Here is an 11,708-nt window from a genome sequence, read left to right on the forward strand (position 1 = left end):
CAGACAGACAGACAGAAAGATATCCACTACAGGAGGCTCTGTGACCCCAGTGGAGCCTTTAACCATGACATTTAGCCTGAGCATCATCACATTCTACCATTGTGCATCATCACATTCTACCATTGTGCATCATCACATTCTACCATTGTGCATCATTGTGCATCATCACATTCTACCATTGTGCATCATCACATTCTACCATTGTGCATCATCCCATTCTACCATTGTGCATCATCACGTTCTACCATTGTGCATCATCCCATTCTACCATTGTGCATCATCACGTTCTACCATTGTGCATCATCCCATTCTACCATTGTGCATCGTTCTACCGTTGTGCATCATCACGTTCTACCGTTGTGCATCATCACATTCTACCGTTGTGCATCATCACATTCTACCGTTGTGCATCATCACATTCTACCATTGTGCATCATCACGTTCTACTATTGTGCATCATCACGTTCTACTATTGTGCATCATCACGTTCTACCATTGTGCATCATCACATTCTACCATTGTGCATCATCAGTATAACATCAATAAAAAACAACTGAGTTGTATAATTTTGACTCCAAATGGAGTAGTTTTATTATAATAATGAAATATGATCAAGTAGATAATAACAAATAAGAGGAGGAGAAAAAGCAGGAGGAAGAGGAGAAGAAGAAGAAGAAGAAGAAGAAGGGTTTTATTTTGAAAATCCCATACAGGAAGTGCTTCGTGTTGACTTCCGAGCAGCTTCTGTCAGACCGGAAGTCCACGTCAGTCCTGAGACCGGCGACTGAAGACGAACCAGAACCAGAACTGAACTGAACTGAACTGGTTCTGAACTGGTTCTGAATTTGAACCTTTATTTTGAATTAACGTCTTTCTTTCGGGACTCAGATGGCGGACGAGGCCGCGCGCTCCGCGGTGTCGAAGCTCGCGCTGCTGAAGACGAACGCGGGTCCTCGTGACCGCGCGCTGTGGCCGCGGCGGCTGAAGGAGGAGTACCAGGTTCTGATCCAGAGCGTGGAGCAGAACAAGGCGGCGGATAACGACTGGTTCCGTCTGGAGTCCAACCAGGACGGGACCCGCTGGACCGGAAGCTGCTGGTTCATCCACGAGCTGCTCCGCTACGACTTCCAGCTGGAGTTCGACATCCCGGTGACGTACCCGAACACCGCGCCCGAGGTGGCGGTACCGGAGCTGGACGGGAAGACCGCTAAGATGTACCGGGGCGGGAGGATCTGCCTGACGGAACACTTCGCTCCGCTCTGGGCCCGCAACGCGCCGCGGTTCGGGCTGGCGCACCTCATGGCTCTGGGACTCGGACCCTGGCTCGCCGTGGAGATCCCGGACCTGATCAACAAGGGACTGGTCACACACCGGGAGCAGCAGGGCGACGCGGCGGAGTGACGCGGCGGAGCAGCAGGGCGACGCGGCGGAGTGACGTCACTGGACGAAACACTAAAACTCTGACTGGAACAAGTTTCAGTAGAAAATAGTAAACATGAACAGAGACTGGTGGAACTGAACCTGAGATCTGACTGCTGATGAAAACAGTGAATTAAAAAAAAGCATGGTGATGAAATAAACAGATTTTATTTTGATTATAAAAAATAATTTCACTATATATTTAAGAGTGGTGCGATGAACAGAAAAAAATGAACCGACTGACTGGAAATATTTAGTGAAAATGTTCTATAACAATTAAAACTGACTAAGGTTAGTCTCATAAGAGTAAAAAGATAATTTCACTATTTGTTTAAGAGTGGTGCGATGTTGGAACAGAAAAGAAATATGAACCGACTGACTGGAAATATTTCATTAAAATGTTCTATAACTAAAACTAAGTTTAGTCTGATTAAAGGGACTGTTTTGGCCGGAGTTTTGGTGGGAGACGATAACGTTTCTCTCTGCGGAGCCCCGTCACTTCACAAGACACGGGAAACCTCTGTTGGTCTGGAGGAGCTGCAGCAGTTATTTCTGCACAAACATCCACTGAACATTCACTAGATATTCTCAGAGCTAAACTAACTCTTCTGCAGTGTGGAGTGAGCAGCATGCACGGGAGAGGTAGAGAGAGGTAGAGAGGTAGAGAGAGAGAGAGAGGTAGAGAGAGAGAGAGAGAAAGAAAGAAAGAAAAGGAGCGTGGTGTGTGAGTGAAGGCAGGCAGAGGAGCAGAGACTCCGGCCACACACGAGCGCGCATATGCGAGCGTGCATGGGACACCTACCCGGGTGATTTATATGTGTAAGAAGTTACAAACAGTCCCTTTAAGAGTAAAAATGTATGAAAAAATGAACAGAGTCTGGTGAAAAGGCCACAGATGTAAAAGTATGAAAATATTTACAAATTTGATTTGATAATAGAACTGAAACTGACAGAGAGCTGCTTCAGAGAGTTTACTCTGCTTCAGGGTAAAGTCTGGTCACTACCATGCAGCTCTGAAACATTCAGAGAAAATTGATTTTATATGGTACAGTCGGGAGGTTGGAGGTCTAAATCTTGAAAGAGTTTGGAGCAGAAATGAACAGCTGACATTTAAATTAAATTAGAATTTGATGATAATATTTATGTTGCAGTTTGGTGAAAAGAGTGAAAACAGAAACATGAAAAATAAAAAAGTGTTTGAGGAGAAATTTGGGAGTTTTATTTTATCAACATAATAAAATAAAGTTTATTTTGTAATATAAAACAATATTTAGATTTTTTTTAATATAAATTAAATTACTATTCATGCATTAATATGCAGTCCAAATAATAAATATCTTATGAGTTAAAAGTTGTATTGAACTGATAATGATCATGTTTAATATAATAACTGATGAGGTAACCTTCAGTGAGCACCTGTGATAATAACTTTAATATCATGTAATGTTATTATATTACATTCATGATTTTAGTGGCAGATTTTAAATGAATAAAAGGGTCTTTTTTTGTGTTTATCTTTTGTTTTCATAATAAAGGAAATGAATACATAAATAAACATGGTGGTTATACAGAGGACATTACAGATACCGTGACAAAAGGTTTTGACAATGCAGAAAGTTTCCAGATAGAAATAAATCAGCTGTTTGTTTTCACTTTGTCTTTATTTGTAGTTTCAGTGTTTCGTTTCCTCTCAGTAGACTTGAATAAGCTCCGCCCACTCCGCCGGAGGCCACACCCCATTTTCCTGCACGTTGCTAGGCGACGACTTCCAGTCCCAGCTCCTCACCGGGACGCTCCAGGTGGCGCCGTAGTTCGCCGTCACGTAGTCGAGCGTTTGGCATGGAACGCGAACTTTCAGCTCCAGAAGCTCGGCCCAGCACAGCGCGAAACGAGGGAAGACGTACCTGATGAATAAAAAACAGAAAACTTTATTTATAATAAAATGTTTTTAAAGCGGCAGAGAAACGAGGGAAGACGTACCTGATGAAAAATTTAATTAAACTGTATTTACTTGAACTTCTTGCCGCTCTTCGCCTGCGTTCCTCCGTTCCACGCGATGTCTCCGTCCTCGTAGAAAAAGAAAACGTCCAGTTTGACGTCGTCGCTCAAAAAGGAAAGTTCCAGACTGTCCTCCACCTGCACTTCAAAATAAAACACGCCTTAAAAATGAACGCCTGCTTCAGAATTATGGAGGACAGAACCTGCCAAAATAAAAAATAAATGAATAAATAAATATGTCATTAAATGCAGCAAAACTAATATTAAAAATAAATGTAGCCATTAATTAATTGATAAAATGTGACATAAATTGATAATTCTGTTTTAATTTATTTCTGTATTTATTCTCATTTGCATGATGAGGCAGATATTCATAAAGATATGTCAAAAGTTATGTGTAAAGAAAAGAATACGGAGATAAATAAGTTTGGGGAAATAAATAAGGGTTGGAATGCAAAGGGAAAATTGTGCAGAAATTAATAAATGCACAAATACATAAATAATACATACATTTAAAAATAAATATTAAATAAATGCAAAAATAAATAAAAGGGAAAAACAAGAGTAAATAAATAAGATAATTAATACAAAGATAAGATCTTTGCATTTATTTTTTATTTATTCATTTTTGCATTTTCATTATTTTCAAATGTATGTAATTATTTATGTATTTGTGCATTTATTTATTTCTGCATGATTTTCCTTTTGCGTTCCAACCCTTATTTATTTCCCCAAACTTATTTATCTCTGTATTCTTTTCTTTGCACATTTCTTTTTACATATCTTTATGAATTTCTGCCTCATTATGCAAATGAGAATAAATAAAGAAGCAAATTAAAACAGAATTATCAATTTATGTCACATTTTATCAATTAATTAATGGCTACAATTATTTTTAATATTATTTTTGCTGCATCTAATGTCATATTTATTTATTTATCGAGTCATTTATTTTTTATTTTGGCAGGTTCCGTCCTCCATAAAATACACGAAAATGAGTTACACAGCTAAAAAATACACTTCCACAATAAAACACACACCTGTATGTAAAGTAAGCACAGAGGTCATAAAATATGTTGACAGCCAAATTAAAAGTAAAGTAGTGAAATATTGATGAAATTAAACAGCAGAAAAGACAAAAAAGAAAAGTTGTAACTATAAAAAAGAGTTTCACCTTTCCAAACTTGTGTTTGAGCGACAGTCCGGCGTCCCTGAACGCCGCGATGATGTCCGACCTGAAGTCCACGATGAAAATGCCGATGTCGACGTCGCGACTGTACGAGATGACGCTGCACTGCCTGAACCAGCCTGCGGGGGGGCGACACACATCCACAGAGACAGTTAGACCGATCCACAGAGACAGTTAGACCGATCTACAGAGACAGTTAGACCGATCTACAGAGACAGTTAGACCGATCTACAGAGACAGTTAGACCAATCTACAGAGACAGTTAGACCGATCTACAGAGACAGTTAGACCGATCCACAGAGACAGTTAGACCGATCTACAGAGACAGTTAGACCGATCCACAGAGACAGTTAGACCGATCTACAGAGACAGTTAGACCGATCCACAGAGACAGTTAGACCGATCTACAGAGACAGTTAGACCGATCCACAGAGACAGTTAGACCGATCTACAGAGACAGTTAGACCGATCCACAGAGACAGTTAGACCGATCTACAGAGACAGTTAGACCGATCCACAGAGACAGTTAGACCGATCTACAGAGACAGTTAGACCGATCTACAGAGACAGTTAGACCGATCTACAGAGACAGTTAGACCGATCTACAGAGACAGTTAGACCGATCCACAGAGACAGTTAGACCGATCTACAGAGACAGTTAGACCGATCCACAGAGACAGTTAGACCGATCTACAGAGACAGTTAGACCGATCCACAGAGACAGTTAGACCGATCTACAGAGACAGTTAGACCGATCCACAGAGACAGTTAGACCGATCTACAGAGACAGTTAGACCGATCCACAGAGACAGTTAGACCGATCTACAGAGACAGTTACACCGATCCACAGAGACAGTTAGACCGATCTACAGAGACAGTTACACCGATCCACAGAGACAGTTAGACCGATCTACAGAGACAGTTAGACCGATCTACAGAGACAGTTAGACCGATCTACAGAGACAGTTAGACCGATCTACAGAGACAGTTAGACCGATCTACAGAGACAGTTAGACCGATCCACAGAGACAGTTAGACCGATCTACAGAGACAGTTAGACCGATCCACAGAGACAGGAGCGATCTCAACATCGTCACCAGAGAGAGATAGAAACTCATCAACATTATTCAGGAGTCCTCAGACACGTCTATAAAAGGAGTTACTCTACTTTGTGCAGACACGTTTACTCCCGCCGATATTCCGTAGCATAGCAACCAAAGCGTCTCTTAAAACGTTCCCAGCTGAGCGTTTTCAGCTGAGAATAACGGCGTGGTGGACTCGGCTCTTACCCAGACAGGTGCCGCTGCTCAGCCAGAAGGGGATGTCCAGTTGAGTGAGGGTTCGAGCTGCCAAATGAAGCAACTTCTTCACTTTCCTCCGAAAATCCACCGCCTCCGGAGACGAGTCATCAGGGTAGCGCTACGCTCACACATGATGGAGAAACACAGAGGGAGAGGGAGAGAGAGAGAGAGAGAGAGAGAGAGAGAGAGAGAGAGAGAGAGAGAGAGAGAGAGAGAGAGAGAGAGAGAGAGAGATTTAGTTTTATTTATTTATTGTTTTGCTGACTTTTATTTCCATTAGATCGATTAAAATGTTCTTTTAGGGCTGTCAATCGATTAAAATAGTTCTAAATGAACCTTAAAGGGAGATTAGTCAAGTATTTAATCCTCTTATCAACATGGGAGTGGACAAATATGCTGCTTTATGTAAATGTATGTATATAATTATTATTAGAAATCAATTAACAACACAAAACAATGACATATTGTCCAGAAACCCTCACAGGTACTGCATTTAGCATAAAACAATATGCTCCAATCAGAACATGGCAAACTGCAGCCCAACATATCTTCACTGTAGCTTTAAAACTGAGCCGCTACGACCTCCCAAAGATCGATTGCGTTAAAAAATGAATTTGCGTTAATGTGTTATTATTGCGTTAACTTTGACAGTTCTTTTCTCTAAAATTTAAACAAACCCCCCCGCCCCTTCACAATAAAAGCCCTGTGTTCCGTCTGACCTGCAGGAAGTTGCGGGCGTCACGGTAATGGCACTCCAGATAGCGAGCGTGTTGCTGCTCGGACAGAAAACGGGAAACGTTGCGCGGGATTCGAACGTCGAGGCCGTCCAGGACCGTCAGGAGCAGCTCCGGCCTGCAGGGGGCGACCACACAAAACACACACATTTAATACACTGATGCTGCGTTCACACTAAGAGTGAAGCGAATTTTAGCCTCGCTTTATTTGCACGAGTCGGACCGCCGGTATCATCTGTGTTCTAGACGCTCCGGAGAGGACGAGGAGCTCGTCTCCATGGATACCAACAACATGTCCTCCATCAGCCATGGAAGAAATAACCTCTGTTGCTGCTCTGTACATGTTGGTGAAGTCTCAGATATGTCAGAAAACCAAACGCCGTCATGTCTGGGTTCATAACGTCACCCGGCGGCGAGCTGTATTCACATCCAGTGACATCACACTGACTGTATCTAGCAGACACACGTCCCTACTGAGGTATGAACCCACAATAAACAGATTGATCTGTGATTTAATATCAATAAACAGACCAAAATGATGCTTAAATTACATCACGATGTAGACAACAGGAGGTTTCACCTGTCGTAAGCTCCAGCGTGGCGTCCGTAGTCGAGCAGCTTGAAGGGAGCGAAGCTTCGGTCCACGTTGGCTTTGAGGCGCAGCGCTCCGTGCCACAGGTAGTTCCCGCTACGCTCATACAGGAACACCACCTGGGACGACGTAAACCAATCAGATAAGAACACACAACCACGTCGACAAAATGAAACACCTGAGACCAAACACACCTGACTCCATCGTGTTAAAGATGGCTGCCGACTGACTGTTCGCTTCAGTTTGTTGCATTTGCAGAGTTCTGTGTGACGTGTTTACATGCTAATCTGAATGTAATTTCTTTCAGATTAAGTTTCTAGTGAAGTCATGAAGTCATGAATCAAGTTCAAGGTTAAGGTTCATTTTTATTATCTTAATTTTGTGTTGATTCTGGCGCCCCCTGTGGACTAAAGCGGTAGTGTTTCTGAGCACCAGAGTCCCTTTAGAAAACTGCCCTATTCAGTCCTGGTTCTCCCGTGCCCCCCTTCCCTCCAGTGAGTCCAGCGATACGGCCTGGTCCTCCAGCAGCGTGGCGTCGTTGTCGGCTCCTCCTGGCCGGAGGAGGCGCTGCTTCTGCTGGGTGCCAAGCTCTCCACCTCCCGCCGGAGATCCGACTACCGGAAAGCCAGATCTGGGTCGGTCCGCGGCGAGCTGGTCGCTTCTAGTAAACCTGCATGATGTTGTCTGTTTTCAAAGTTAACACAACGGTCTTCTCTCCACCACGAAGAGCACCCGATCCCTTCTTAGTTGTTTTCCCCGAGTAACATGAGAACGTGACGTCATATTTACACAAGACGGATCCGTTGTAGCCAGAAGCCTGTTCGCTGTAGCTCTGTGTTTCTATGGTCGTGTCTAGAAGGTAACCCTCGAGAGATGGTTAAGGTGAGGATCGGTCGTCGGGCAGCGAGTCTCGTGAGAGTTTTTGCAGGTTACCTTCTAGACACGACCTGTTTCTATGTGATGTGGCCTCACCCACCTGAATGATGTAACCGTGGAGGCGGAACAGGAAGTGGAGGGGGATCTCCTCGCCCGATAGGGTGTCCAGACTGGCCAATCGCGGGTCCTCCCCTCGCAGCTCCAGCTTCTCGAAGCCTTTCTCCTCGACAGCCAATAGGAAGGCGGGCTGACGGAAAACAACAAAACATATTTGACCTTATTCTGCCCCGCCCATTTTTAAGAGTCTCGGCTACGATGTCGTGGAAAATAAGATAAATAAAGTTTCACATTTAACACAAATTCAATAAACATAGAAGCATTTTATGCAAATACGTTCCTGATGAAGAGATGTCAATAAACGCTACACACAGTACCATATAAATAAAAATAAAGTTTTTACTACATATACATTACATATGAAACCCGTTCACACACGCTCACCTCGTACTTCCACAGGTTGGCGTGCAGAGCAAAGGACGTGACTGGCCGGCCGGTGCACAGGAAGCTGCAGTGCGGCTCACGCACCAGTCGGTCACGCTGCCGCAGAGCATCATGGGAGAGCAGCGTCAGCGCGGCGGTGTCGGCGAGGAACAGCGGCAGCCTGAAGCGCTGAGCTAACCCCAGAAACTTCTTCACCGTTTGCTGCAGAGACCAGACGGAGAAGGGCGGTCACTATGGCAACGGCTGCCATAACAGGAAGGGTTGAAAATTTAAAAATAAAAATATTTTTCTTCAGTCATCACCGCTGAGAGGAACGCTACCTGTGAGGCTAACACTAACGCTAACAGCGAGGCTAACAGCAGTGCTGCAGCTAAAATTAGCGCTGACTCACCCATTGGACGTCGCTGGCGGTCAGGTGACCTGTTCGGCTCAGGATGTGAGGGCCAGCCTGCAGAAGAAAGGCATGTTGGGAAATTTTATGGCTTTATTTTTAAATGTAAAATAAAAAGCAGCGGCTTTGCTAACAGCTGACCCTTTGTTAAAGGGACTGTTTGTAACTTCTTAACGTATAAATCATTGCTGGTCGGTGTCTCATGGTCTCTCGTGTGTCTCATGGTCTCTCGTGTGTCTCATGGTCTCTCGTGTGTCTCATGGTCTCTCGTGTGTCTCATGGTCTCTCGTGTGTCTCATGGTCTCTCGTGTGTCTCATGGTCTCTCGTGTGTCTCATGGTCTCTCGTGTGTCTCGTGGTCTCTCGTGTGTCTCATGGTGTCTCGTGGTCTCTCGTGTGTCTCCTGGTCTCTCGTGTGTCTCATGGTCTCTCGTGTGTCTCATGGTCTCTCGTGTGTCTCCTGGTCTCTCGTGTGTCTCATGGTCTCTCGTGTGTCTCCTGGTCTCTCGTGTGTCTCCTGGTCTCTCGTGTGTCTCCTGGTCTCTCGTGTGTCTCCTGGTCTCTCGTGTGTCTCCTGGTCTCTCGTGTGTCTCGTGGTCTCTCGTGTGTCTCGTGGTCTCTCGTGTGTCTCGTGGTCTCTCGTGTGTCTCGTGGTCTCTCGTGTGTCTCCTGGTCTCTCGTGTGTCTCGTGGTCTCTCGTGTGTCTCGTGGTCTCTCGTGTGTCTCCTGGTCTCTCGTGTGTCTCGTGGTCTCTCGTGTGTCTCGTGGTCTCTCGTGTGTCTCATGGTCTCTCGTGTGTCTCCTGGTCTCTCGTGTGTCTCGTGGTCTCTCGTGTGTCTCGTGGTCTCTCGTGTGTCTCGTGGTCTCTCGTGTGTCTCCTGGTCTCTCGTGTGTCTCGTGGTCTCTCGTGTGTCTCGTGGTCTCTCGTGTGTCTCGTGGTCTCTCGTGTGTCTCGTGGTCTCTCGTGTGTCTCATGGTCTCTCGTGTGTCTCATGGTCTCTCGTGTGTCTCCGCTGTTCAGACTCAGACTCCAACACAAACTCCAGTGAAGCACCAAAACCTCTTGGTTGTATCTAGTGAAGCTGTTAAACAGTGTTGGCCGCGGTCGGAGGACGCGGGGGAGACCGTAGCTTTGGTCTCCAGGACCGGAGTCTCTGCTCCTCTGCTCCTCTGCCTGCCTTCACTCACACACCACGCTCCTTCTCTCTCTCTCTCTCCACCTCTCACGTGCATGCTGCTCACTCCACACTGCAGAAGAGTTAGTTTAGCTCTGAGAATATCTAGTGAATGTTCAGTGGACGTTTGTGCAGAAATAACTGCTGCAGCTCCTCCAGACCAACAGAGGTTTCCCGTGTCTTGTGAAGTGACGGGGCTCCGCAGAGAGAAACCTTATCGTCTCCCCCGTTCCCTCCGGCCGCGGTCGGGAGGCTGAGGCGGGAAAAGCCAACACTAGGATCAGCATTGATTCATGGAGAGACCTTGGTCTGGTCAGCTAACATTACTGCCAAGCAGCTGAGATATAGAGTGATATTGTGCTTTTAGCTGACGTGTGTCTCCTCACTGTGTTGAGCGATGCTCCTTCATGTCTATGTAGAGCGAGCACAAGCGCCAGCAACAGGACGCTGACTTTAGTTGACTTAACGGACACAGGTGAAGCTGTTAACAAGACATTCTGATTCTTACTAACACTCCCTTTAAATAAAGAGTAATGTTTATATTTTATAACGTTATCTTTTCTCCTTTGTGATTGTTGTTGTTGTTGTTGTTGTTGTTGTTGGTGGTGTTGTTGTTGTGCTCACCTTGCTGACGTATTTCCGGTAGTAATGGAGCTGGAACAGTAGAAACACCGAGCTGCTGATGATCAGCAGCGATAAAACCACCGACCGGTTCACACGAAGCATCCGGTAACTCTGCCCGGTAACCGGCTCCTCATCACACCCACACCGGAGCGCTCTGCTCGGGATTAACGGCGGAAAACACCAAAAACACCGAAAACACCGAGCTGTCCGCAGGTTCAGGAACCGGCGCCATCTTTAAAACAACCAGAGTCACTTCCTGTTGGGACCTTCACAGTAAAAGCCTGCAGCAAATAGTTAGTGATGTTAGCGGAAGTGGGAAATCCGGCTTCCCACGGGCTCTCCACAATAAAGGTCCGGGTCGAACCCCTGATAATACTTGTGTACTTTTACTACATAAAGCTGATAATACTTGTGTACTTTTGAAGTACTTGCAGGACTGTTATTGTATCACAGTATTGTTACATTGTGATACTGATGTACTTGTACTTCGGTGTAGTACTTGGTGGTATTGATGTACTTGTACTTCAGTGTAGTACTTTGTGATATTGATGTACTTGTACTTCAGTGTAGTACTTGGTGGTATTGATGTACTTGTACTTCAGTGTAGTACTTGGTGGTATTGATGTACTTGTACTTCAGTGTAGTACTTGGTGGTATTGATGTACTTGTACTTCAGTGTAGTACTTTGTGGTATTGATGTACTTGTACTTCAGTGTAGTACTTTGTGGTATTGATGTACTTGTACTTCAGTGTAGTACTTGGTGGTATTGATGTACTTGTACTTCAGTGTAGTACTTTGTGGTATTGATGTACTTGTACTTCAGTGTAGTACTTTGTGATATTGATGTACTTGTACTTCAGTGTAGTACTTGGTGGTATTGATGTACTTGTACTTCAGTGTAGTACTTG

General features: G+C 44.8%; 2 protein-coding genes across 2 annotated transcripts; one reads left to right on the plus strand and one right to left on the minus strand.

Moving 5' to 3' along the window:
* Positions 1-722: 722 nt before the first annotated feature.
* Positions 723-2,627, plus strand: ufc1 (ubiquitin-fold modifier conjugating enzyme 1). The gene is made up of 2 exons (XM_074618472.1): positions 723-2,071; positions 2,124-2,627. The coding sequence occupies exon 1, from the start codon at positions 889-891 to the stop codon at positions 1,399-1,401; it is 513 nt and encodes a 170-aa protein (XP_074474573.1). The 5' UTR covers positions 723-888; the 3' UTR covers positions 1,402-2,071; positions 2,124-2,627.
* Positions 2,628-3,061: 434 nt separating this feature from the next.
* On the minus strand, positions 3,062-11,063 carry fktn (fukutin). Its single transcript, XM_074618463.1, has 10 exons — positions 10,800-11,063; positions 9,002-9,058; positions 8,611-8,811; positions 8,210-8,356; positions 7,222-7,352; positions 6,627-6,759; positions 5,896-6,025; positions 4,592-4,725; positions 3,431-3,555; positions 3,062-3,323 (listed from the first exon to the last, which is right to left on the minus strand). Exons 1-10 carry the CDS (start codon positions 10,899-10,901, stop codon positions 3,110-3,112), a joined length of 1,374 nt encoding a protein of 457 aa, XP_074474564.1. The 5' UTR covers positions 10,902-11,063; the 3' UTR covers positions 3,062-3,109.
* Between the last annotated feature and the right edge of the window lie 645 nt (positions 11,064-11,708).

Source organism: Sebastes fasciatus, chromosome 19 (assembly GCF_043250625.1).
Source record: "Sebastes fasciatus isolate fSebFas1 chromosome 19, fSebFas1.pri, whole genome shotgun sequence".
Taxonomy (NCBI): domain Eukaryota; kingdom Metazoa; phylum Chordata; class Actinopteri; order Perciformes; family Sebastidae; genus Sebastes; species Sebastes fasciatus.